General features: G+C 38.7%; 2 protein-coding genes across 21 annotated transcripts in view; both read right to left on the minus strand.

The window, feature by feature from the left end:
* Positions 1-4,478: 4,478 nt before the first annotated feature.
* On the minus strand, positions 4,479-21,729 carry LOC103134077 (collagen alpha-1(IX) chain). The gene is made up of 27 exons (XM_016668433.1): positions 20,408-21,729; positions 19,829-19,940; positions 18,880-19,003; positions 17,460-17,853; positions 17,289-17,366; positions 16,660-16,755; positions 16,531-16,584; positions 13,985-14,038; positions 13,842-13,895; positions 13,709-13,762; positions 13,588-13,641; positions 13,454-13,507; positions 13,323-13,376; positions 12,877-12,930; positions 12,732-12,776; positions 11,402-11,455; positions 11,264-11,317; positions 11,110-11,163; positions 10,897-10,968; positions 10,776-10,811; positions 9,619-9,663; positions 9,499-9,531; positions 8,637-8,783; positions 7,542-7,718; positions 6,874-6,964; positions 5,134-5,211; positions 4,479-4,847 (listed from the first exon to the last, which is right to left on the minus strand). The coding sequence occupies exons 2-27, from the start codon at positions 19,905-19,907 to the stop codon at positions 4,642-4,644; spliced, it is 2,295 nt and encodes a 764-aa protein (XP_016523919.1). The 5' UTR covers positions 19,908-19,940; positions 20,408-21,729; the 3' UTR covers positions 4,479-4,641.
* Positions 21,730-21,862: 133 nt separating this feature from the next.
* Positions 21,863-24,738, minus strand: part of dst (dystonin) — a 114,053-nt gene continuing 111,177 nt past the window's right edge. For 17 of the 20 annotated variants that reach the window (XM_016668399.1, XM_016668397.1, XM_016668400.1 and 14 more), the window contains 4 exons: positions 24,101-24,291; positions 23,789-23,896; positions 23,155-23,281; positions 21,863-22,939 (listed from right to left, as the gene is read on the minus strand). In XM_016668399.1, coding sequence (XP_016523885.1) covers positions 22,683-22,939; positions 23,155-23,281; positions 23,789-23,896; positions 24,101-24,291 — 683 coding nt within the window. In that variant the 3' untranslated portion in view covers positions 21,863-22,682. The remainder of the gene's footprint in view (positions 22,940-23,154; positions 23,282-23,788; positions 23,897-24,100; positions 24,292-24,738) is intronic. The other 3 variants (XM_016668398.1, XM_016668412.1, XM_016668404.1) reach the window with 1 other exon arrangement.

The following is a 24,738-nucleotide window of genomic DNA, read 5'->3' on the forward strand; positions in this document are numbered from 1 at the left end:
TAGCAGAATTATAACAATTATCCTAATAATTATCTGCTTTGACCAAATATGCATGTTTATGTAACATCATCAATTGACTTGATCTGCACCTTGTTTACCAAGCATTCTGAAATGAATTGAGATTGTTTTGTATACTGATATTCCTAAGGCATTTTTCCCTTTGTGTGAGCATGGCAGGGATTTCATTGCAATGGCCTTGTTGACCCTGAGCCTCAGCACACTCTGGCGGCTCTCGAATGCAAATACTGGGCTGGTGTCCTGGACCCTGGGAGTGGCCATTCTGTTTGAGACACCAGACTTTCCGATGCTGAGTAATTTTCTGTCTTCTCCGAAGGAGGTGCATGTGTTTCGAAGGAAGCGACGTTGCTGAGAACCAGTCTATTTATTTCCGCTGAGATGGCCACTATGATTTTTGAGGTCAGGTCTGGAAACATGAGGACAACGAAATAAGCAAGACGACATTATCATAATTATACTTCAGTGAAACCACTGTAATTAGATGACATTTGTTTGGAACTTAATGCCACCATGTTAGTTTGTGAGAACATACATAAATTAAAGTGAGACTAGAAACCAAATAGCTGTATACATCATGTGCAACCCAATTCTAATGACTATGTGAGCAGAGACATGATTTCAAATGAATTTGTGGCTTTTTATGTGCTCTCCATCTTGCAGAACTTCTCAAACTTTTAATGGAGTACAGTTAGTAAGAAGGAAGGGACATTAGTAAAACCGCTAATTATCAGCTTCTCTGATTTTGCTGTTCATAGATGTATACTTGAGTAAAATGAACATTGTTCTTTTATTCTATGAACTACTGACAACACATCTGAAATTCCAAGCAAAATGTTTCTATTTATTTGCAGAAAATGAAAAATGGTCAAATAACAAATAAGATACAGTGCTTTCAGACCCCAAGTGACGCAAAGAAAACAAGTTAATATTAATTTAGAAACAATATCAATGTTGATTGTTTGTATATGGAAGTAATGTATATATTCATGAAATTGATCACTTAATCAGTCATATGATGATTGATTTTTTTTTTTCAAAAGTAGTTTTAGGTCTGCATTGGAATTAGGTCTGAACTTCGACTAGGCCCTTCTAACATATGAGCATGTGTGAAATTGCATTGATATACCGTTGTGTCTTATGGTATAATATCATATTTCTGCAAAGAAACAATGTATTCTGAGTTAAAACAAAAATACATTCAGCTTGCATTCTTTTAGATGGAAACCTCTTGGTTAAATCCTTATATCTGAAAACCAATTATTTGCCAGTGGCAACCCATGCCAGGGGCATAATCACCAAACAAGCGTCTGGAGCAAAAACAGGAACTGCAGATTTGCTGACCATAACATTCCTACTTCAGGGGTTTCCCCTCTACTTAGCTCCATCTGTCTTTCCATGAGTGAGGATCGATGCTTGTTGCCAAATATCCTTCCTCCAGCATGACATTGCCACCACAATATTTCATGGTGGGAGGACAGAACTGATATAATATTGCTTAGGAGTAACATCCTTCTGTTTTTCCTGTTGCTGAAGACTTTTGGATGTGTACTTTGTGTAGGTCTGCTGCTGTTTGTTCATAGTCTGTCTTTGGTAGTTTTGACACAGAATAGACGAAGGACGGAACCTTTGAATCACTGGACTGGATATAATTTTCCTTACTAAAGGACATGCCTCAACAGACATGATTATTGCACAGATGAGGTTTCACATTTTGTAATAAAAAGATGACACTTGTCTAAATTGTGGCATAGTTTTCACCCTGGCTCTGCACAAGAAATGTCCACAAAGGTTAAACAATTTGAAGAACATAGAGAGGACACATACTGGAGAAGACTGAATGCTAAACTAAAATCCTATTAAAATGTGCTTCAACAGTTTTCACTTAGGGTATGCAGACTTGCAATTAAGTTAATACTTTTTTTTTCATATATTTCCTTGTGACATATCTGTATGTTTATTGGTTAAACTGTACGAGATCCCTTTGCATTAAAGATGGAAGATGTTTTGATTTGATTTAATAAAGCTTCGATTTCTTTATATTAAGCACCTGGAACTTTAACAGTGTTGCGTAATGCAACACAATAATGCATCACTTCATAAATAAAGACTCTTGCAAGGCACCATACCTCACCTAACTGTTTCAGACTCAGAAGGCAATGTAGTGAGATTTTAGAGATTGGAAGAGTGTCGCCCTCTGATGATCAGCACATAGAATGTTAAATTGAATCATCTAAAGTCCTTACAACTGATGGCCCCAAAATTTTAACCCTATGCACGAAGAATGCATTTGAGCAGCCTTGAAGCAGTGACGATCCGCAGATTGGCATTGCCTTTAAGCCTCAAAATACCTTCATCAAAACCTTTAAACAGAATCACGTAAAAGTAATTTAACTCCAATTCTTGTTTTTCCATCTACTTTCCTCATGATCATCGGCAGATCAAATGTTTCAGCTAAAACTGAACTCCGCAAACTTGACTTTATTATCATGTGTGTGTGGTCTTCTTGAAAAACAACTTAACTAGAAATAAATATAAATTAAACAAATGGCTAAAACATACATATAACATACATATAACTTGTGCATAATGCATTATGTTTAATTGTAAATTAAATCAGTGACAGATTGTTATGGATCTACCTGCTAAAGTCATGCTTTGCCTGTATGTTTACTTGGTTGATGCGGTGCAGTTTGTGTTAGTATAAACAGACAAATCTACAGTCGCAGTTACAGTAACAGCCTCAAAAACGCTCTCACGTTCACGTCATCAAAACCAAAGTTACATGAACAAGGTCTGGCAGCCACTCTTAAATGTTGAAATAACTGTCTGGTGGATGACATGAGACCTCAAATAACTTTTGATTTAACACTATTACTTTGAGGCTCAACTGTACGGGGACATTTTATTCAACTTGTATGAATCCAGTCATGTTCACCATGAGCTCTTCTGGTCCGCCACAGAAATAAATTGTGAGCAGGTCTGAAGCAAGCTGCTGAGCCCAGAAAGCAAATTCAGGATTATGAATTAGTCATAGTTTCCATGACAGAGGTGAATACTCTGGTTAAGTAAACGAGGGCTGCAAGGAAGGCACACATGATGCAGCAGTAACAAAAGGATAGGAGGATAACTGTCTGCATTTAATATAGCTCCCAAATAACACATTTGGGACTAGAGCTCATCGTGGAAGTATTTTTTAATGAGTAAATATATTTTTGATAATGATGGAAAAATTTAAGCAGCTTTGAAAAGGACATCCACTGACAAATCCAGTCAAGTTCCACTGGTGGTCCCTGTATTTGAACCCAATTCAGCCACTCTATGTGCATGTCAATGCCAAGGAATAAAAGGAACTAAAAGCTACAGTACGTAATTTTTATTTTAAAAAAACATGTGTTTTTATGTATTTGTTAAAACTGCCCCACTGATTAGTTGCTTGTAGTTAACACCGGGGGCAGTGGCAGAAGGTAGAGGAGCTAATTTTTTTCATAGATTATCTCATATTGGGGTGACATTGTGATACTTTCAACAAATATGCAAAAAATATTTTTTGTAGAAGTTACATATTGCAGCTTTAAATATGTGTATTATCGTCATTAGTCAGAAGTTGCCTCACTTCACTCATAAAGTCATTGGAGCGAATGAAAAACCACCATGCATTGTTTTGTTTCTTTTGTTTTTTTTTTTCATCAAATAGCTTTGTTACCATCTGTGGTCATGGTACAAAAACATTACTACTGCTTTAATTCTAAAGATTACATCTGAAGACATCATAAACATTTTATTGCCTTCCTCATTTTGTAAAAGTTAAGGCAAGTCTTAATTAGACAGCAATAAACCCTGAGCTTAACAATGTTGTTTTTTACTTGAGGAACCAGAGTGCAGCTCATCCTGATGTCTCTATTTGGAGGTAAGTGTTTTAGATATTTCATGAAGAAAAGAGACACCATGTTTTAGCTCAAAGTGAGCCTGCTTACTGCTGAGTGAGAGCTTGAAGAAGTTGATTTAAGAGTGAAATGACATTTTGCTGTAAACTGAAAAGAAAATAAAAATAAATGAACAGAGTTTAACTTAACTGAATTGAACTGGAAATATAAGAAGGTTGATGATTTCATTCATTCATTTTATCACTTTCACTGAAGTGCTACTGCAAAGCCTAGCCTTCCAACAAAATGGCCTTTTTGTTTAATAAGCTATCAAAGCTCTGTCAAATATGTGTGGAAAATATGTCAAACAGCACTATAAGCTGTTTACCTATTTATAATTATTTATTCACATCATGGAGTAATATGTGTATACATTTTTCACATCTCCCAACAGGATTTAGTGTTTGCCCTTGTTATGACACACCATGGCATTGATTCAATTATCATTATTTTTAAATTTGAAAAAACCTAGATGATTAAAGACCAGTAAGAGGTGAGTAAATCATTTTATATAAAACTCCAAAATAAAGTTATTTCTTCAAACAATCATATTTTGTTCCTCTGAATGTTTCCTCTGGAGACATTTGTTTCAAGACTACAGCAAAGGTTTATTTAGAATATTTACATTAAAATGTTTTAAACAGCCCGACAAGAGAAGACTTTGATAAAAGTTTATCCTCCTAGTTAGACTCTTTTCCTTTTAGGAGCGATTTCTCAGCCTCTGTGGTGCTGGCTGGCGTGTCCCACTGAGCAGTGAGTTCTGCTCAGCACATCCAGAGGTCACACAGACGCCTGGGGGGCCCCTGAGACCTGGGTGGCCCCTGAGCCCCGGCCGGCCTGCATGTCCCCTTTCACCCGGTTTTCCAGGCTGACCATTAAAGGCTCTGCCGGGACGCCCACGCTGACCTGTGAATTGGGGCAGAAATGTTCGTTTAGCTGAGCAGAAATGTTCTTTCTACAGATTCCAGGAAAAGAAAACTTCCACAGAAATACTATTTCTGTTTTGGAAAACAACACATTGTGATGTAACAACACTTCTGCGAAAAACCTCCACATGGTTTCCCTGGAACTTAAAGCCAAGGATCAGTAAAACACAGTCTGAAAATTACAACAAGCCCAAATCTGGGAATGATTTAATATTTCTTCTTTATAGCTAAATAATCAACCAACACTTATTAAAAGATCAAATTACCCTTTGGTCCCCCATCGCCGGTGAAGCCAGGAATGCCATAACCTTTGACTCCTTTATCACCATGCTCTCCTCTGTCACCTGCAATTCATCCAAAACTATTAATCTTTTCGCAGTTGCCAACTGCAAACGCAGGTGTCAGCATCATTCATGATAATGAAAGAAAGCATGTTCCAGCGATCACTGTCAGATACACGTCTTGGAACAGTTTGGGAATACTTTGTTATTTCGACAGCTTGCATGAGAACCTAAAATGCTTGTGAAAACATACTTTGAAATATATTATCTGCAGCTGGAACTTCACCACTGAGAAGCATCTGCGGGTATTTAAATCACATTTCAAATCACCAGTAAACGCTAGTAGTAGATTTTCATTAAACATTTTTTTCTTTCATGACTTTCTCCCTGTACCTCTCCTGAAAAACACAAAAGCAACAACATCTTAATGTCCATGTTTCAACCAGATTCACATTTTTGTCTCATATTATGAACAAGGTGAGGAACTGACATTGGCTGAATTGCTTTTCACAGATTTTCATAATGAACAAACACGGTCTTCACAGGGTCCCTGATGCCTTTATGTGACCTGAGTTCATAAAGAATATTTCTGTGGAGATGGTGTGGTAGTTCACCTTATACACATCATGGTGCATTTCATGGTCGCCTTATGTAAGGGGTCTAGAGAAGCCTAGCCTAGATAGCAGCATCAAAAAAATTGTTTATAATAGGTGACCCACACATGTACAAGTGTAGATCAGAATATTTAAAGGAGAAACGGTGATGGGACCCCAAAGCCTCAAGAAATTTATTGAAATTCTCAAGGAAACACTGACGTTGTAGATATTCTACTCCGTCTTTGCTTTGGCTCTCTTGCCATGAAGCAAATAGTCAATTAAATACAGTGTCATGATAAGGCCCCTTACACAAAGATACATGTTGGCTAAATACTAAGTTCTCCTTCTAACTGGTGGAGAAAACTGCACACACCTCCAAGGTGCAAATTGTTGCACGGTATTCTTTGAGCTCAAAAAGGTATTAATTGCTGCTTACTGGGTATTTGCTATTTTTTCTGATCAGGGGTTGTGCATGACAGTCCCTGTAGATGATCAGCCCTGCTCTGTCTGTGTCAGTCAGTCTTTGGGAAAGATACTTTGTCCACCTTGCGGTGAGAGAACCTGGTGGCTCCGGTGCATGGCAGCCTCGCTTCTTGGCAGCTGTGGCTGCAATGTAGTAGCTTACCACCATCAATGTGTGAATGTGTGCATGAATGGGTGATGTAATGTAAAGTGCTTTGGGGTCCTCTGGACTAGATAAAGCACTATACAAGTACAGGCCATTCACCACAAATCAGTTTCTGGATAAACCCAAATGCTTCAACCAAGGGTGACACATTAAACTGAGTTGCTGTGACATAATTAGCTGAGATGAACTTTCCATCTCAGCTAATTATATACATGTATAAGGTGTACATGTATGTAAACATGTACACCTTATAAAGTGACCCACGAGTGTTTATTTATAAAATACTTATTGCTCCATTTGAAAATTATCCATGTGATATAGGATATAGTGACAGTACTGTGCATTCATAGTGCACCTAAAGCTTGTTTTCCTCTACTTGGTGCTAAAAAAAAAATAATTTTTTCCACCATTCTGTCTGAAACTGAGATTTACTGCATTGAAAACAGTGTTTTACAGTTTTTGCTATGAACAAATTGCATTCCTAAAACATGATTTTAATACCTGATTCTCCTTGTCGACCTGGCTCGCCACCTTCTCCATAGAATCCTGGTAGGCCCGTTTCCCCAGCAACACCATCAGTACCAGGGTCACCCTGGCAGCACCATCACAAAACAAACTGTTAGTTACACTGTTTGACACAAAAATATTCTATGTGTATCCTCAGTGTAAATACATTTCTTTAAAAAACTTAAGAGCTGTGCATTTTGGCCAATGACCAGCCAAACATCAAGGTTACTGAGCATAATAATAAATATTGAACAATTCAATGGAGTCACGGCTTCAAAAATATTTTTCAGCATTAGAATTCCTGCAGTGAAGAGCTGTGGAACATGAATCGATTCTCCATTGTATAATGTGAGGAAGGCTGTCCAATTGAAAGACAGCCAAGAACCACTCAACACAGACCAAGTGTCTTGTCTTGTCTGTGACTCCTTATCTGTCCTCATGGAGACGTGGAAAATTGCAATGTTTTTATTCCGAGTTTTTCTGCCAAATACTTTAGCCTTCCCAGTCCAGTCCAGACCCTTGCAATGCTGCATGTGGCTCAGTCGGAAGAGCAAAAGTCAAAAGTGAGCAATGCATGCATGTATAACACTAAGACAAAGCTCTGATGCCAAAGGTTCTGCAGGAGTTCAGCATGATGCTTCATCAACAACAGCAAAACTTACAGGAGGCCCCGCGGGTCCTTTCTGTCCGGGGGGACCAGGGGCACCCATGGGAACGTCCCCGTAGAGAGGACAAACTGCAGCACACGTCCTCTTTACTGAGTTGGCAAAGGTGGACATCTGCTCCAGGACCACCTTCTTACAAACTTCAATCACATGTTCAGCTGGAAGCGTTGGACCCTGTGTGAAAAATCATTAGTATAGACATCCCTGCAGGTCACCTGGCTGCGGAACAGGTCAATTTGGAGCAATTACTTGTGTCTCTGAGGAGATTTAGTGAGTGAGTTTACAGCCACACTAAATGTAAGTGTTCCTGTGACCCACACACAACTCTGAGTTAACGAGAAGCTGGCTACATGTGTTCTTGACAGTAAATGTGTTACTAAAAAATGTGTGGGCTTGATAGCAATAGAATTACTTAGAAAAATATTACTCTGTTGTTCTTGGTGCCATTACTCAAGAACAGACTGAAAAACTACTATGACTGCACCTCAACAAATTAAAATTTCATCAGAGGGCGATTTTTTTTCAGTAATAATGTTCAGAAAATGAAACTTGTATTTAGTTTTGCGAAAGAAAAAAATATTAGAACAAGAGTAATTATTAAGTAAGTATTTCTTGTATTTATGTCTGTTAAATGGGATGATTACATTTGACAAGTAAAAAAAAAATCAAAGTTCAGTTTGAATAAAATGTTAATGAAAGACTGCTAATTTAACAATTAGACAGGCACCAATAGGTTGCAAAAGTTCATTGCAAAGAACAAAGTCTATTGCCAGAGGGCTGTATTCAAACATATTAAGAAAAAAATAATTAAAGACTAAAGTTGTGGTGGGAAATAAAGCACACTACCCATGGAGATAACTGCAGTCCTGAGAAGATTTGTCAGAGAAGCTCATTAAACAGTTTTGAGTAAATTAATAGGCTGGGGTCCATGGTTCATTTCATTTATAAAACTGAAGGTTGCTTTTAAAGGAAGCTAGATCACCTCAAGCTGATCAACTCCATGCCACGCTGGACAAATTTGGTAAATCATGGAAAACACAACCTCTACACTATAGATAACATTGTTGTATTAATGTTGCTGTCATTACTTACCGGAGGTCCTGGGAGTCCCTGAAAGCCATCAGGTCCTCCTTCACCTCGAATCCCTTTTCCTCCAAAAGGACCTGAGCGACCGGGTAGGCCTGCAGGACCACGCTTCCCCCTGCCTCCCTGAGCACCTGGCTCACCTCTGTCTCCAACCTACAGATCATTAATTGCACAGGGAGAGGATAGAGCAGCAGATCAGATATAAAAGAAAAGTAAGCTCAAAATGTAGGCCTCTACAACACAGCTACCAGAGTCAAAATAGAACAAACCTGCTTACAATAAAAACAAATTCCTGATCTTATAATAAAAGCCTAGAGTGTGGTGGTTGTTGTTGTTGTTGTTTTTTTTATTGTTTTGTTTTTACAAGTTTGAACATTTGAACAACATACAAGCATGAACATTTCAAAACAGAAACCAAATGTGACAGATAACATTTGAGAAATGTGCAAGACTCATTTTGTCGTAGCAGTGGGCGTTTCTGCTCTTATCGCATCTGCAGATGCTCCAGATATGTAAGGAATGTTATTTGATGGATTCATGTTGGACTTTTCCAACTATTAACTTTGCAAGTGCCATCGAATGAATTGAGATGATCCCAACCAAAATATAGCCAAGAGTATCATATTTATATATGACACACCTGCTCGAGTTTTCTGCTGAATGACAGAACTCACCACTGGCAATTGATGATTATTTTATTTTTATAAACTGAAATCATTTCCATAGGGTCAGTAGTTTTGCTGCACGACTGGCTATAATCTATTTATATTAGATGAGTTCTGTTCTTTCAATACATAGATAATTCGATCAGTTTCAGAGATTGGTCACCCTACTATAATTATTATCAGTAGTTTAGACTGAATCTCACCCTTCCATTTAGACCTTTCACTCCTTTTGCTCCCTGTAAAAACACATAATTAAGTATTGAAAAGACAGAAAAGAGAAATAATGTCAAACAAAATAACATATTCAATACATGAAGCCTTACCTCTGCACCTTTAACTCCTTTAATTCCTTGGATTCCTGTGTCACCCTGTGCAAAACAAATTAAATGTAAGAGCTTGCCAATAGATTGTAGATTAAATATCCCAAAATAAACTGTGTCCTATTTTGAAAGAAAAAATATACTGTATGAATAAAAAATAGAAAAACTTTGGGTTCACAATTTTCTTTTACCTTTTTTTTTTATTTCACTTTTTTTGGCCCATGTTTAGCTATTTGTTGTAAATTATTGTAATCACCATAAAATGCAATGATCAGATTAGAGTTTATGGTGTTTCAACTGATCAGTCCTGCAGCTTATGTAGAAAAAGCACTTAACAGATGTTGTGTCTTACTGAAGCCAGTATGTGTGGGACTGAGGCGTAACCTGACAAAGTGCAAGATTTCAGGTCAAACCATCAACTTTGCAAAGCTGCAAGTTCATGGAGGAATAACACTGAACAAAAACAACAAAATTCCTTTCATTTTCTCTCTGCAGAGTGTATCAGCTTCATTTTTTTTCACTGACAAGTGCTAATCTTCATGTGTAAAATTTGGCATACTTTTCAATCCCTAAGGAACAATCCTGTTCATTCTCATTAAATTTAATGTTTATTAATTCATACTTGCATGCCTCTAAATATATTTTTTTGTTGATTTTTATGCTATATGTATATGTAGATGCAACTCTCTGCTCCAAGCGTCGTCGGTTCTTTCCGATTAGATTTGTTTACTTTTGCCAGAGCATGCCAAGGAAACTCGAACAGCTGTTTGTGCTTTCTGGAAAATCTGTCATCTTCGTTGGCTTGGCTTGGTCTGTAAATATCACGAACAGGCCCAGAGGGGCACTTTGGTAATTATGCACTCTCATTACAAGCGAGGGGAGTAAAGCCTCAACAGCAGTTATGTATTTACCATTTGCATGCACTGCATTGCAGAAATTTAGGTGACACTTTTAAGTAGTCTGTATATTAACTCAGTGGATCTTTAGTTGAGTTCCTAAAAGTGCAACATTTCTTTCAAAACCAGTAAAAAGTATAGGTTTGGAAAGACAGTGCATCTGAAAAACGTGTAATCTTTGTGACTCAGTGACTCAGAAAATAAATCTTGAGTAGCCACCATGAAACATTTCGCTCTCTCTCCAATGGTCAGAGGATGTTTTACCTTGATTCCTGGTTTTCCAGGTACACCCACGTGACCCTGTAAAGAGTTAACATGCTTTAATTGATTGAGGGAAATTAACTGGTGTTTGAAAGAGTCAAGAAAATTCTTTGGGAGCACTTACAGTAGGTCCAGGTGGACCAATAAATCCAGGTCTTCCTGGCTTTCCCGCAGAACCTTTGTAACCGCTCAGTCCCTTGAGAGTAAGACATTTATAAACCAATGGAGAGTCTGCTTTATTCTTTGTCGTTTCCCTTTAAGATGGCAAACTACTTTACAGACAAAATGTATTATATGCTTGTTTGCAGCGACTGAAGGGCTTGAAAATGTGACTTACAGTTTGGCCTTGGGGACCCATTTCTCCTGCTGGCCCCAGGGTGCCCTTCTCTCCCTGTAAAAAAAATAAAATAAAAAATACAAATGGCAATAAATCAATCTGCCAAAAACAACTCCATTTCACATTTATTTACGGAACCGAAAAAAGATCAGACCTTTCCACCGATACGCCCAGGTTTTCCACTGAGACCCTGGGGTCCTTGATATGCCTGCAAGAAAAAAGATTACATTTACAGGATAATGAGAGGACGCTCAAAAAACTCAAGAGAAATGTATAAAACAGAAGCTAATACCTCTATTCCTGGATCACCATCTCTACCAGGTAAACCCGGATCTCCAATAATACCCTAGAGATGTCCAAACCATTAGTAAAAAGTGTACTTAGTATTTCAAACGTATGTTAGTGTCATGGTTCTCAGACTGGTGGTTTGTTAGCTGCCATTGGTGTTGAAAAGGGTTAGGGTTGGAGTATGCAAGGAAAACTTAAATCTGTGCAGGACATTCACACAAAAATTTAATAAATGATTTAAAGAGTTGCGACAGACTGGCGACCTGTCCAGGATGTACCCCGCCTCTCGCCCGGAACGTTAGCTGGAGATAGGCACCAGCACCCCTCCCGACCCCACTGAGGGACAAGGGTGTTCAGAAAATGGATGGATGGATGGATTTAAAGAGTGCATTGCAAATAAAAACATTTATTACTGCTCAATCTGGCAAGTTAAGGCCATACTGTCTGGCCTCGATCTTCTTGCTGCTTTTCTCTATGATTCGTCTCAAAGCTCAACTTCAGCAAGCTTCCAAGAGAAGGAGACTGACTAGCAGGTGACTTTGTGAAACACTTGACAATGTCACACTACAGAGTGAATAAGAAAATGTTTTATGCCATTCTTTTTTTCCTACCACACTCTTAAAATAGAGCGAAACATTGAATGTAAACCAACTATCAATGTAGTTGATAGTTTGACCTCAGAATTGGACCATGGGTGGTGCTGAAATGACTTGGGTTCCATCAATCTCCAAATTTAGAACTTACATATGAAAATGACTCAAAATCCAACTTAACTGTGTTACAGTTCCAAGTTTAATATCCAGTGGGATGTGATAATTGATAGATTCAGCGGTCAGGCTAACTGCAGCAGCAACACAGACTTAGGAAAACATATTTACTACATTTTGATTTCTGCAGCATCATGTTTACTAAAGTAAGTCGAGAAGTGCTGAATGTACAAAAGACCTCATGAGAGAAAACGTCAAATGTGCAAATAAATGCTTTATAAGCAAGTCAACCATATTGGACAAAGAGTTAAGAGCTGAGAGACTTTTTACCTCTCAGAATTCCAACTTATAAGGACCTTTCTCATCATTTTCTACACTAGGAAAATGTAAAATTGTCAGTAGAAGAAAGAAAATTGAAAATGCATCATTTGTCCAGTTAAGCACATACATTTTTTTTTTTTTTCACCGAACAGGAAATGTCAATTTCCTGTTGTGACGTTTAAAATATAAAATATCAGGGAAGTTGGCAGTACTTAGAAAACTTAATATTTTTTGACATACTTGTGATACAAAATGCGAGAACCATTGTGTTATGTAATGCAGTGTTTGTGTCGGCTTTATCATTACTTTTGATCCTACAGTCCCAGCTCTGCCTACAGATCCTTGGATACCCTGAATTTTACAAGTAAAAAAAAAAAGAAAAATCACATTAATTCCACTTAACATATATTTGTTTTCTTTGATCATTTTTGATATCCTTTTTTATACTCACTGGCCTTCCCTTCTCTCCAGGAGTTCCCCTTTCTCCAGGATCCCCTACAATACCCTGTCAAGTCAGCATGTGAAACAAAACCGATGAGAAAGTTACTCTGAAGGCGACATCCATAAGACAACACAATGAACGGGGAAGTCCTCTTTCGTTTACAGCACAAGGGATTATCAATGCGACTTAGGCTCTTCTTTCAGTGACTCATTCGCTCATGTTGATACAGTTCAGGCCTTTACATCTGCGCCAAAATCCAGCCACATGAACTAATGCTGTTTATGGAAACGGCACAACAGCCAAAAAACCCACTGCAGTCTGATTCCAGTGTTTTACCCCGTCAGAGATGATTTAATAGCCCTCTGTGGTCACATGGGGGGATTGTGAACATAGAAACAAAACATTAAGCATGTCCCACTGTGGATAATGGAACAGGGAATCCCACCACAACCCACCTGCTTTCCTCTGGGTCCGGGCCGCCCCGTAGCCCCAGAATTCCCTTTTTGGCCCTGAAAATGCAGAGCGATGAGGTCTGATGATTTAAAATGAGAAGCAAATCATCTAAATAGGAAAGACCCACAAATACCTTCACTCCTTCAAACCCCGGAATCCCTGGATATCCTTGAAGCCCTTTAGTGCCCTTAAAGGAGATAAAAGAGTAATTAATACAGCAGTTATATTGAAAGGGTTTTACTCCTGAAACTGAACAAGTCACCATACCACTTCTCCTGCTTTCCCAGCCTCTCCAATGTCTCCAGGAAGTCCACGAATTCCCTTTGATTACAAATAAGTCCAATTAAAAGTTAGCTTTGAAATCATGCAGCTGCAGCAACAAACATACCTTAAAGCCCGCAGCTCCTTTTAGTCCTTTCAGCCCTTGCGGACCTCTCTCTCCCTGCGAACACAGCATCCCGTTCATGCACACTTGTGGTGTTTCATCATAAATGATAGAATGAACAGAAGCAATAAATTACCCTTTGTCCCCAGGGTCCTCTCATCCCTTTTTCTCCTTTGATTCCTTGCTCGCCCTGAGGATGTGCACATAAGTCTTCATTAATTCAGTCTATGCATGAGACAGCAAAAGAGCGGAGCACTCAGGTACAGAGACGAAGCTCACCTTCGGTCCCGTCTCACCAATGTTTCCGTAGTCCCCTGTGTTTCCACGGATTCCCTACAAGAAATCACAAGCGTGACTTGTTGCCCTGCAGCACTTTGAATTTGTTGTTTATACTGAAGCTGTGCTCTTGTAACAAGTGTAGGATGTGGTTTGTGATTTTCTTGCTGATATCACCAAAGAAATAAATAGAAATAAACAAATCGTTCAAGCAACACACTAACCTAAGCTTTAAGCCTGGCCTGCAGCTTTTGCAAGCCGTGTAATATGAACCCACTTTTAATCATTTCAAAACCTGAAGGTAAGTCCAAAATTCATTTATTTTGTAAAACAAACAACAGAGCTAAAAGTACATTTTTTACAGTTTGAATTTTTTCATGATTTCTTTGTACTATTTTGAATTTAATAGGTTTGAAATTTCCAAATAGAAGTACGTTTTAAATTATATTATAGAAAAGTTTATTCATTTCAACTGAAAACTGAAACTTATTAGACATTTATTACACAGAGTAACATATTTTTATTATTTATCCATAGTAATTTAGGTGATTAGACATCAAGATTTAATTACAAAAATAAAAGTATACAATGATTTTTATGGAAATTTTGCAGATACTTTTTGACAGTAATCTGAATGCTATGCCCTTCACAATCATGGGCATGAATGAGACTGCTGACTTGACAGTTGTTCAGCGAAAGGTCACTGATACGCTCCACAAGGGTGATAAGTCTCACAAGGTCATTGCTGTATCCAAGTACATTCATGGCAAGTTGAGAGGACAGAAAAGTATTGGAAGAAAAATGTCATTCAAAAATTAAAGAGAAATTTGCTTCTGATTCCTTGTATTGTGTTGAGCAGATGAACTGAAAACAACTATTAAAACAATATGGGCTTCCTTAGTGCCTCACAAGAGCCATAGGATGTGATTTTTTTCTTTACCTGTGAGTAATAATGTTCTAAATCAATAAAAAAATTAACTAATGTATCATCCTGTGTGCAATTTACTAAAATGCACCTGTTATTGTGTTGTTTCTTTTTGTTTCATGGGATTTTGGGGATCCTAACTTTGCAAGGGTTGCATTTATCACATTTGCGGAAAAAAATAGAAAAGCCAGATTCAGGAAACATTAGTCATAAATACAACAGTAATTGTTTGCACAGATGGAGACTTCCTGAGTTGTAGATGGAAAAGCGCTTTCCATTGCTTTGCCTGCATTAAACCGAGACAACAAACTGTCGAAACAAGGCCCGGACACCTCTGTGTTGTCAGTTTATTTGACCATTTCACCTAACTGTGTGCATTCAGTGGAGACAGCTGGACAGAGGTTAACCTCAGAGATTTTGTGACATTTATTGCATTTATGTGGGCCGGACAGCTTGTCCGACTGAAGGACCACCCACCACCTGAGATGGGCATATCCATGTACCTGTGCCAGTACATGCCCTCCTTGGATGCCGTCGAGAAAGCACATAAGTTGTGGCTTTGTGATTCACAAGCTGGCAGGAGCTCAAAACTCTAAACCAGTTACTGGAGACAGATGTTTCCTCCCAGATGAGCTACTGCAACAACTGAAGACATGAACATGTAGCATGTAGAGCTCTGGAAATGTGCTCTGGATGTATGTCCATCTACATGTGTTTCTTCAGGCACCGGAACGAGTTTTGTTTGAGTCTGCGGACAAGATGAACGCCAAACCATCACATGTTTAAAAAAAAAAAAAAAAAAACGGGAGAAAAATCTCCGTCTTAAACACGTATTCTCTTGAGGATTATTAAAACTCTCGGAGTTTTACTGCAAAGCATCAAAGAGATTAACAAGACATAAATTCAAAGTGGAAATAACAGCGTCTGTGGTTCGCTCTTGTATGTGCAACTGGCTCCTTTAGCGGGGGATTTTCTTCTGTAATAATACCTTCCATGTTTCCCCACCCCCAATATGGTCTTCCTGAGATAAATCTGTCTGATTATTCACATGAATATCACCATAGGAAAGCAGTTTGGTTAAACAGCTTTACCCGTGCTCATTACCAGATCATCGGAGGGTACAGTTATTTTTACAGTTAGTTTTTTTTCTGCATGTGGGACTCATTAGAACATCTGGCTCAGTTTCTTCCCAAACTCAAAACCATTGGAAATCCTCTTATCTTGAGCCAGTTTGAGAGAAATCCTTCTTTGAAAACTGACGGGGTTAACACTTTCATACTGAAATTGCTATTTCGGAACTGCAAAAACAAATTCTGTACCATTATGTGTCTATTTTGTGTTTATCTCAGACTCCTTAAAATAATCGTCACAAGACTACACTCGGAGCCCTTGTGTTTACAATCACTAAGAGCCTTCGTTTCGAGATCTGTTTCCATTCATTGGTGTCTCAGTCGAGTTTCTTACTTGTATTTTCCACAGTCTTACACTGTCATTTTAGAGTCAACTCAACTCCTCAGGGTGCAGCGAGAACAACTCAATTGTACTCATGCTGAGAACATGAATCATATTGTATTGTGCAAGCCTCGATGCTTGCATGACAGTTTAACATGTTGTATTTATTTACCCAGTTGCCCAGTCTTCCTTGGTCTCCGGGTTTTCCCGGAAGCCCTCTGTGACCCTATGGATCAGGAGGCATGCATGTCAGAATAGTTTCAAGTCACATACAACAAGTTTTCCATGCAGGTGCAATCACCTTTGGCCCCGGAGAGCCCTGAAGTCCTGGTTGTCCATGCATGCATTTACAAGTTGCTCTTCCAGCTGTGAGGCCGATCTCTGCATATCCCCCGCACTGGGCAGACAGACACCAGCGTAGGTTTGAAGCTTAACGCTTTTGTATAATAACTGAAGTGCACCAACGTTTGAGGCTGAAAAGGCAGAGTTTACATATGCTCGTGATGAACATGAGTTTGTCACGAGCGTATGTATCACATTAAAAGTGTACTCACATGAAGGAAACATTCTTTTTCAGGTAGGGAACATTTTCATACAACACATTTCTTAAGTGATTTACTGGAATTGGATGTTGAAGTTTAAATTTATTGAGAATTTTTCTTCATTTGCACTGGATCAAAATTGTACATATACACATATATCACACATGTCTGATTTTACTCATAAGTGTTTTATAGAAAAATTAACAATAAATTCAAACTTATGCACCTGTTTCTAGATTTCTCAGATTATAGAAGTTGTTTGTTGGATGGTCATTCCACTCTGGGGGAAAAATGGCTAAAATGCTCCATTAATAACCCAACACTAATGTGACAATTATGCCCATGATGAGTGTATGGAAACATCTCTTTAGCACTGTAGATGACTTACCACACCGGAGAGCTCACAGCAGCTCTCTGAATAAGCCTGCTCTGGATCACAAGACACTTGCATCTGCTGGAGATCCACCTAGATGACAATAAGACGTAACAGAAAATGAATAATTTTATTAACACTTCGACAAATTTCATTGTTACCCAAATACAAAAGATTACAACATACGGAAGCGGATCGGTCTCCTGCAGCCCGTTTCACGATGGATGTGTAGCCTTGTCGGATGACTGGCCTCGGCTCATCGATGCTCTCCACTCTGATCTCCTTGCAGTCAATCAGCAGCCTTACTTGGCTGCCCTTTACGCTCAGAGCCAACTTGTGCCACTCCCTGTTAAACAATTTTTGCAAACCTTGGAAAGTCCTCACCATCTGCGTCCCCTGTGGACCAGTGTAAAAAAAGTCCAACGACCGTCCATCAGGCTGGAAACGCAGGCCGACTTGTTCTCGTCCTTCTGGGTCACTGACTTGCCAAAGGTTCCAGGACGTCTGAGCAGTGTCATTGGTCACTTTAAATGTTGTTATAATGGAGTATTCAGTGGGAAGTCCATCTGGATACACATCACTGTGCAAAAAGACTGAGATTAAGATTCAAAGAGCTGAATAAATCTAAAAGCAAATAAAAAAAAGAAACGCTGAAGAGCTTTTGGTGAAACAGATGGGTTTCATAAACTAAATTCAATTGAGAGTAAAATGGACCAACCACGATCAAATTCGGATTTGATCGTGGTTACATCTGCAATACCCACATATGCTTATTGTGAAATGGTTAACATCAAGTTATGATACTCCAGATGAAAATTAAGATAATTTCTAATCCCGTTAACCTCACAATATAACCACAGCAGCAATTTGAGCACTTTATTTGGAGGTAAATCTCACCAGTTGCAAATTTTTATTATCTGTTAAGTTTTCTGTGTAATCTTATCACAGTCCACGAAATGCTTTACAAAATATCGTACTGCTTTGCTCTAAAGAAGACGGGTTCAAATCCATCCCTCAAGGGTTGGCATCCTGAATGTTTGAGGTCTTGGCCTTGTTCAACACACTTGAATCAAACAACAATTCGTCAGCAGGCCTGTGCAGAACTTTGACATGCTGAGGAGTGAGTTGGACCATTTGAATCAGCTGTGTTGGAGCAGAGACACATCTAAATCTGGCAGGAAACCGGCCGTTGAGGACTGGAGCGGGACACCCATGATCTAAAGCATTTTACTGTAGCGTTTGCTGTATGTTCCAGGACATTGTCCTGCTGGAATGTAAACCTTGGAGAGAAGACCTTAGCCAAAGGGAAGCTTGAACACAGTATTTCTATCAGAAGAGGACAACAGATGGTGCAGCAGTGAATATTATTCACAACATGTTGCTTACAGTAACAGAAGATATGTTTCTGAAATTGATGGGGGTTTTTTTTTACTTTTTAAAAAGGAAAGAAAATACATTTAACAGGCTTTAAACGCGTGCAAACATAGTTATCTTTTATGGAATACATGCACATGTAAGCATGGACAGGTAAGTGAAACCAAGTCAGCTTGAATGCATAATTTTCTTTTCATGTAATACTACTGTATTATCTAGTGAAGAACAATACCTCAGTGTCTTCTGTAAATGAATGGAGGGGTTGATGCGGTAGGCCACTGCCTCAGCTTCAGACCCATCCACTCTCTTCACTCCTTTCGACTCAGGAACATGGAAGTTCTCCAGCAGATCAAAACCTCACAGCACAAACATTTAGTCATAGTTTGACGTCACTTCAATTTAACAATTAGAGTAGCCGGTCTGCTTCTGAATCATACGTCAGGGCTGATATCTCTGATTTCTGTTAAGTAGCTGCATTACTCAGTGTTGTGTGACTGAGTAATGCAATGACGTAATCCATCAAAGCCATTATGCTCGAGCAGCATGTTTATTTTTCCTAAAGGTGTATTTTGGCTCCTGAACTCTCAACACAAGGTGATTTGTGTTTGAGTTCGTATTACCCCAGTGTCACTTTAGTGTGTCTTTTAAGGCAAGAAATTGTGAATGAAAGCTGGACGAGGTTCTGATTTCAGATATTTAGACGTAAGCAGGGGAAATGTCCTGTTTTCTCTCCTAACCGTACTGTACATTTTTATTGGCAGTTAATTCAGTCAAAGAAGCATTGTGCCAGCTGGTTAATTTACCATGGCATCGAGCGCCAGTGGCAGCACATTGAAGCTTTATGTACACACATTAACCTCAGGATGACCTCAGAACAGCTACACTGACTCTACTGGAAATACTGACTGAGCAACGATGAACTGACACACACTGACACCTGCTGGTCACACTATGGAAATACAGCAACCATGGTGAAAAATAAATAAATAAAAAAGAAATCTTCACAAATGTTTTTTCTCTAATTTTACCAGATTGCCTGTTTTGATTCAGCTATCTCTTTAAAAGGTGAGATTAGAATTGCATAATCATGCTCTACCAACATACTGTTTCTGTGTGTAGAACGATGTCAGATTTCTTTAAACATGCTACATTAATGCAGATATCGCATGATTTAAACTTACTTGGCAATTTTTGACAATGGACTGACGCCGAGATGGAAACGATTGCCACAAACATCAGCATATCCCTGAAGACTGGCATTTTTGATTTTTAAAGACCGGAGTCTAAGAGTACCTGTGATACAAAAGTTCAGTTTAAGTCATGTAAACTAAATAAGATCAAGTCAGACTAATTGGTGCGTTGCATGATTACATAGGAACCTTATATTCAAAATCCAGTGCTTAAATATATCTCATAAGTAAGTAGGAAAGACTGAAGTAGAAAATAGAGAAAGATAAAACTAACTTAAAACAATATTTAAATGTGAACTTGTTAGCAAATTAAGCATCCTAACCAGTCGAGGCATTTTCTTCTGAATTTCAGGTGAGTAGTTCAAACATCAATGGCTTAAGGTTAAATTGCATTCAGTTTTATACCTGACAAATAGGACAGAACATACATGTAATGGGTTTGTAAATCAAACAAATTAAATTTCATCTTTATATATGACCAACCAAAATTACAAAGAGGTCCATCATCTGTCCCAACCGTTCACAACGTATTTCTAAATAGAGAGAGAAAAAAAACTGTAAGTTACTCACATGTTCTTGACGTTTTCAGGGCTCCTGCTGACAGAACGTATGCAGGTCCTGCAGTGATGATATATCCCAGTTTAAAGTGCAGCCTGAGGGCCTGGGTTTGTGCTGAACAGGAGGGCCATTCACACAGAGAGGTTCAGGAGCCCAGAGGAGCCTGTCCCCTGAGCTCCACTCCACCTGTGGTCCCTAAGGGAATCTGTCTCTCCTCATAGGCCAGCAAGACACTGGTCATATTAACGGACCTCAGTCTGCCAAACTTGTTTAACATGTGGAGCAAAAGGCAGATGCAGCAAGTTGGAACATTTAAAAGGTACAATACCTAAAGTGTTGAAAATGCAAGACAATTAGGCCTTCAAGAAAATGTCCGTAAGTGGCTTTGCGCATTGGTATGGAGTGTACTTTTTGTAGATCTTAGAAATTTGATTCCAACAAAATCTTAAATATACCCTATTTTAAAGTAGATTTTAAAACATTTTTTTTAAAGATAAGTGTTTCATCATCTACACTTTTTAGCTGAGAGGAAGGCGTAGTATTTCACAGCTAAACACAAGGTGTTCTGCAAACATTCCAACCCGACTGAATCACCACACAGAAGATCAGTGAAACCCTATTTACAAAAGATAACAGCTAAACAGCACACACTCGGTGGCCTGTTCAGTACTCATGGCCAGTTGAACCTTTCTACTTCTTGCCACATGACATCCACAAACCACAATATGCTTTATTGAGATTTCGTGTGATACACCAGAACAAAGAAGCACATCATCGTGAATCAGTTTTTAACAGAAGTATAATAAAAAAACTTTAAAAAACGAGGCACACATCGGACAGGTCCGGGAGAAAACAACTGAGAAGTTGATTTGATAAAACAATGTTCCAAGTTTTGCATTGTTCGATCATATTTTCCAGAAATGGAAAAAAACTATGCCATAACATCAGGTTGTTCTTCAAACAAAATGCTACATGTGGTCGAATGCTAACACTTAAAGACATTAATGTTGGTGCAGAGCTCATCTTCCAGAAGAACAGTGACATTAAAACATACAGCTAGGACTTTATGTGAATGTAGGGGTGGAGGGGGGGGATAGCCCACACCCATTTCCATTTTACAATTTGTAGCAAGACCACTTTGCTAAGAAAAACACACCAGTTTCAGTGTACGGTTGAGTGAGGCTAATGAAGACATGCCTCAAAGAGCATGCAGCTGTAATTAAAGTCGTGTCCTAGAAAGTTTTGACTTCGGGGGATTGGATGAACACAACACACTCTGAACTTCTATTTGTACATTTAAAAAAAAAAAATGTTATTTTCCTTCTTTACAACTTTGTTGGTGTGTCAGAAAAGATTTTGATGAAATGCATAGAGGGTTATCATTCAAACTCAACAAAATGTGAACAAGTTAAATTGGTGGCAATACTTTTTGCTTGCCACTATAATTCAAAAAGCGAGAGAAGCACAGACGATGGCAGGGTGGCTTTTTGCAAGCAGATTTATTACAAAGTAACATTACAATAACAATTTCAGCTCTATTGAAATGAACCATACACAGACATGAATGCACACAGAATGGCTACATGGAGTGGCACTTCATCAAGGCCACACATCGCTGCGAAGTGGAGGAAACAAAGTAGGAGCTGTTGTGGCAAACAAACAAAAAGCGTGAGGATTACAAGGCTTCTGCTACTTCTCCCACGCAGGAGTTTTCAAAGGTTTTTGGAGTGCTTACTAGAGTTTAGTGTATTATATTGCATTGCCCTTTTAAATGCAAGGTGGCAGTATGATAAAGCACTTAAATATATATTTGCAGTGCCTCAAGCGGTACGGTATTGCACCAACTACTCCAAAACATCAGCAGGCATAAGTTACAGTACATTCAGTTACTTTTAAAACGTTCTCCTGCTTTCTGCCCTTCATTAGAGTGAAGAAAAGTTAATTTGACCATTTAGCATGGTTATTCCCAGATTTTTTTCCTTTTTTTTTAGTGTTTGTCAAACCTCTACAGGATTTGCATAAATAAAATTAAATACAATAAAAAACAATTTGACATTTGTTTCAGAAAAAATACCATACATTAAAAAACCAACACACACAGGGCCATCAACAATCCATTCGCACACTATATTAAACCATATTGCCTCTTAACAGAATATTTTACATCTTCCCAACAAATTAAATAACACTCAACAAATTTGCAGTCTCTTAAGGTAGACATCGACAGTGTCCAGTATGTGTTTTAGGGTGCAACTAGCTCCAGGGTCATTGTTTTAAAGGCCACTGACTATCGCTTGGATCCCTTGGCCAGTTTGCTTTTGGAAGCGGTTCTCCTTTGAGGAGTAGGGATCTTGGATGGTTTTCCTCTATGTTGGCGGGACGCAGAGCGCGGAGTTGCTCGCGCGGAATCGCCAACCGTCTCCGACACGTCTGAACACACAGACTGGATGTCTGAGATGTCAAAGTCAGAGGCGTCGCTCCCTCTGCGACTGCTGCCTCTGCTGCCGGCTTTACTTCCTGGTCGGCTGGAATTTCTTCTTGGTTCTGGAAGCATGAAGCCGTTATGTAAGTAAGCATTACTAAAAAATAAATGAATAAATAAATAAAATTAAACAATTTTTCTGCAAGCTTCAGCAAACCTGCTCCAAATTTTAGTTCCTATTAATTGTATTTAAAAAAAAAAAACAAACACAAAAAAAAACATCCATTTTTGTTTGTCTTCAAAACAGAAATTGAGACATATCCAGCAATTAGCTTACCTCCAATCGTCTGTGCTCGTGCTTTCAGTACAGCATTGTTGATCAAGGTTCCCTCTTCACCTGATTGAAATCCTTTGCCAGATAAATAGCCTGGAAGACGCAGTTTGCTCCCTTGAACTGCTGTGCCCTGCAACACAACCAAAGAAACAGAAATAAGTTTTCTTGTCACTCAGTTATTTCCAGTTGAAATACACAACAAACTTCCACCCCCCCAAAGAAAAAACACAACAGACGCCACTGAGTTAGAGTTAATCTTGATTAAATCCCTTTTGAGACCCTTTTGTCACATCAGCAAAGCCCCTGTGAGTAGGTGTTAGTATGAAAGGGTTAGTAACTCAACAAACTGTTAGAAACTGTTAAAATTTCACAAAGTGTATCAGAGTAAAGCAGCCAGGTATCAGGAACACATCAGATTTTGAGCAGAAATTTGAAAACTTCAAAATATCCCGACCCAACTGAATTTTTTTTTTTTTTTGTCTTTTATTCAAAGTCTCTTTGTTAGAAAAACAACACGCATGCAAGGTTAACGCCTTAATATTAATTTAGTGTATTTCACATTTGCTTGAAATACAGTGGATGTCAGTTGGGTAACAAGCTCGAAGCATTCTGCATCGCATGCTGGTTTCTACAATACCTCTGAGGATGAACCTTGGCTCTCAAAGGAGTCTGATGATTTAAGAGGAGTGGAGGGTTTGCTGTTTGTAAGCCATGGCTTATCATAATTGCGGGCAAAGTGTTGAGTCTAGGGAACGATGGCAAATTAAGAAACAAAACATATGGATTCAAAAATCAAAAAAAAAAAAAAAACTACAAGAAACAGTAGATGGAGGAGTTATGTAATGTATGTGGCAGAAAAATCAAAGTCAAGTAGCTAAATGAAATGAAAATTAAACTCTTCAATGCTTTGAGGAGCAAAATGAGAATGGGTCTGCCATGCAGGTCTCACCTTCGGAGTGCTGGTGGCAGCTGGATTTGTTGGAACTGCGCAGCTCTGACTTGAGGTGGATCTGTTGGGAGAGGCTCCTCTGGACGACGGCCGAGACCTCCGGCCTCTGTAGCGGAAGCTCGCCATTACTTGTGTTGCTCCCTCCGGGAGGATGAATTTCTCACGGAGCTCCATGTTGGTCCGGCCTTTAGCTGAAAAATGCATTCCAGAATTTGACATAAAGGATAAATCGGCCAAATAGAGATTGCAACACTATGTTTTTAATGCGGTCAGGGTGGTGACAGTGGTAATGATAATGGTGACGATGATGATGATGACAGTGATAACACTTTATTTTTTTTACAATTATGTTTCAGATTAGATTTGAATTTCGTAAAACTTATAGCCTTCGCAACATAATTTTTGTGAAAGATTACCTGCAAAGGGAAATCTAAATAAACGAGGTAATCTGCTCAACTACAACAATTATCCACGTACACATCAAACACAATTTTTAGAGATCTTTGACTTATGAAATAAAGTGTTAAGATAATGAGGTGTCTTTTGTCATGAAAGCAAGGCTCATGCAGCAACACATCTCAACCAGAATGAGTAAAAGAAAGGAAAATACTGCTGCAACACTAGAGGAATACAGGTAT

This window comes from Poecilia formosa, unplaced genomic scaffold (genome assembly GCF_000485575.1).
Source record: "Poecilia formosa unplaced genomic scaffold, Poecilia_formosa-5.1.2 Scaffold15, whole genome shotgun sequence".
Classification (NCBI taxonomy): Eukaryota; Metazoa; Chordata; class Actinopteri; order Cyprinodontiformes; family Poeciliidae; genus Poecilia; species Poecilia formosa.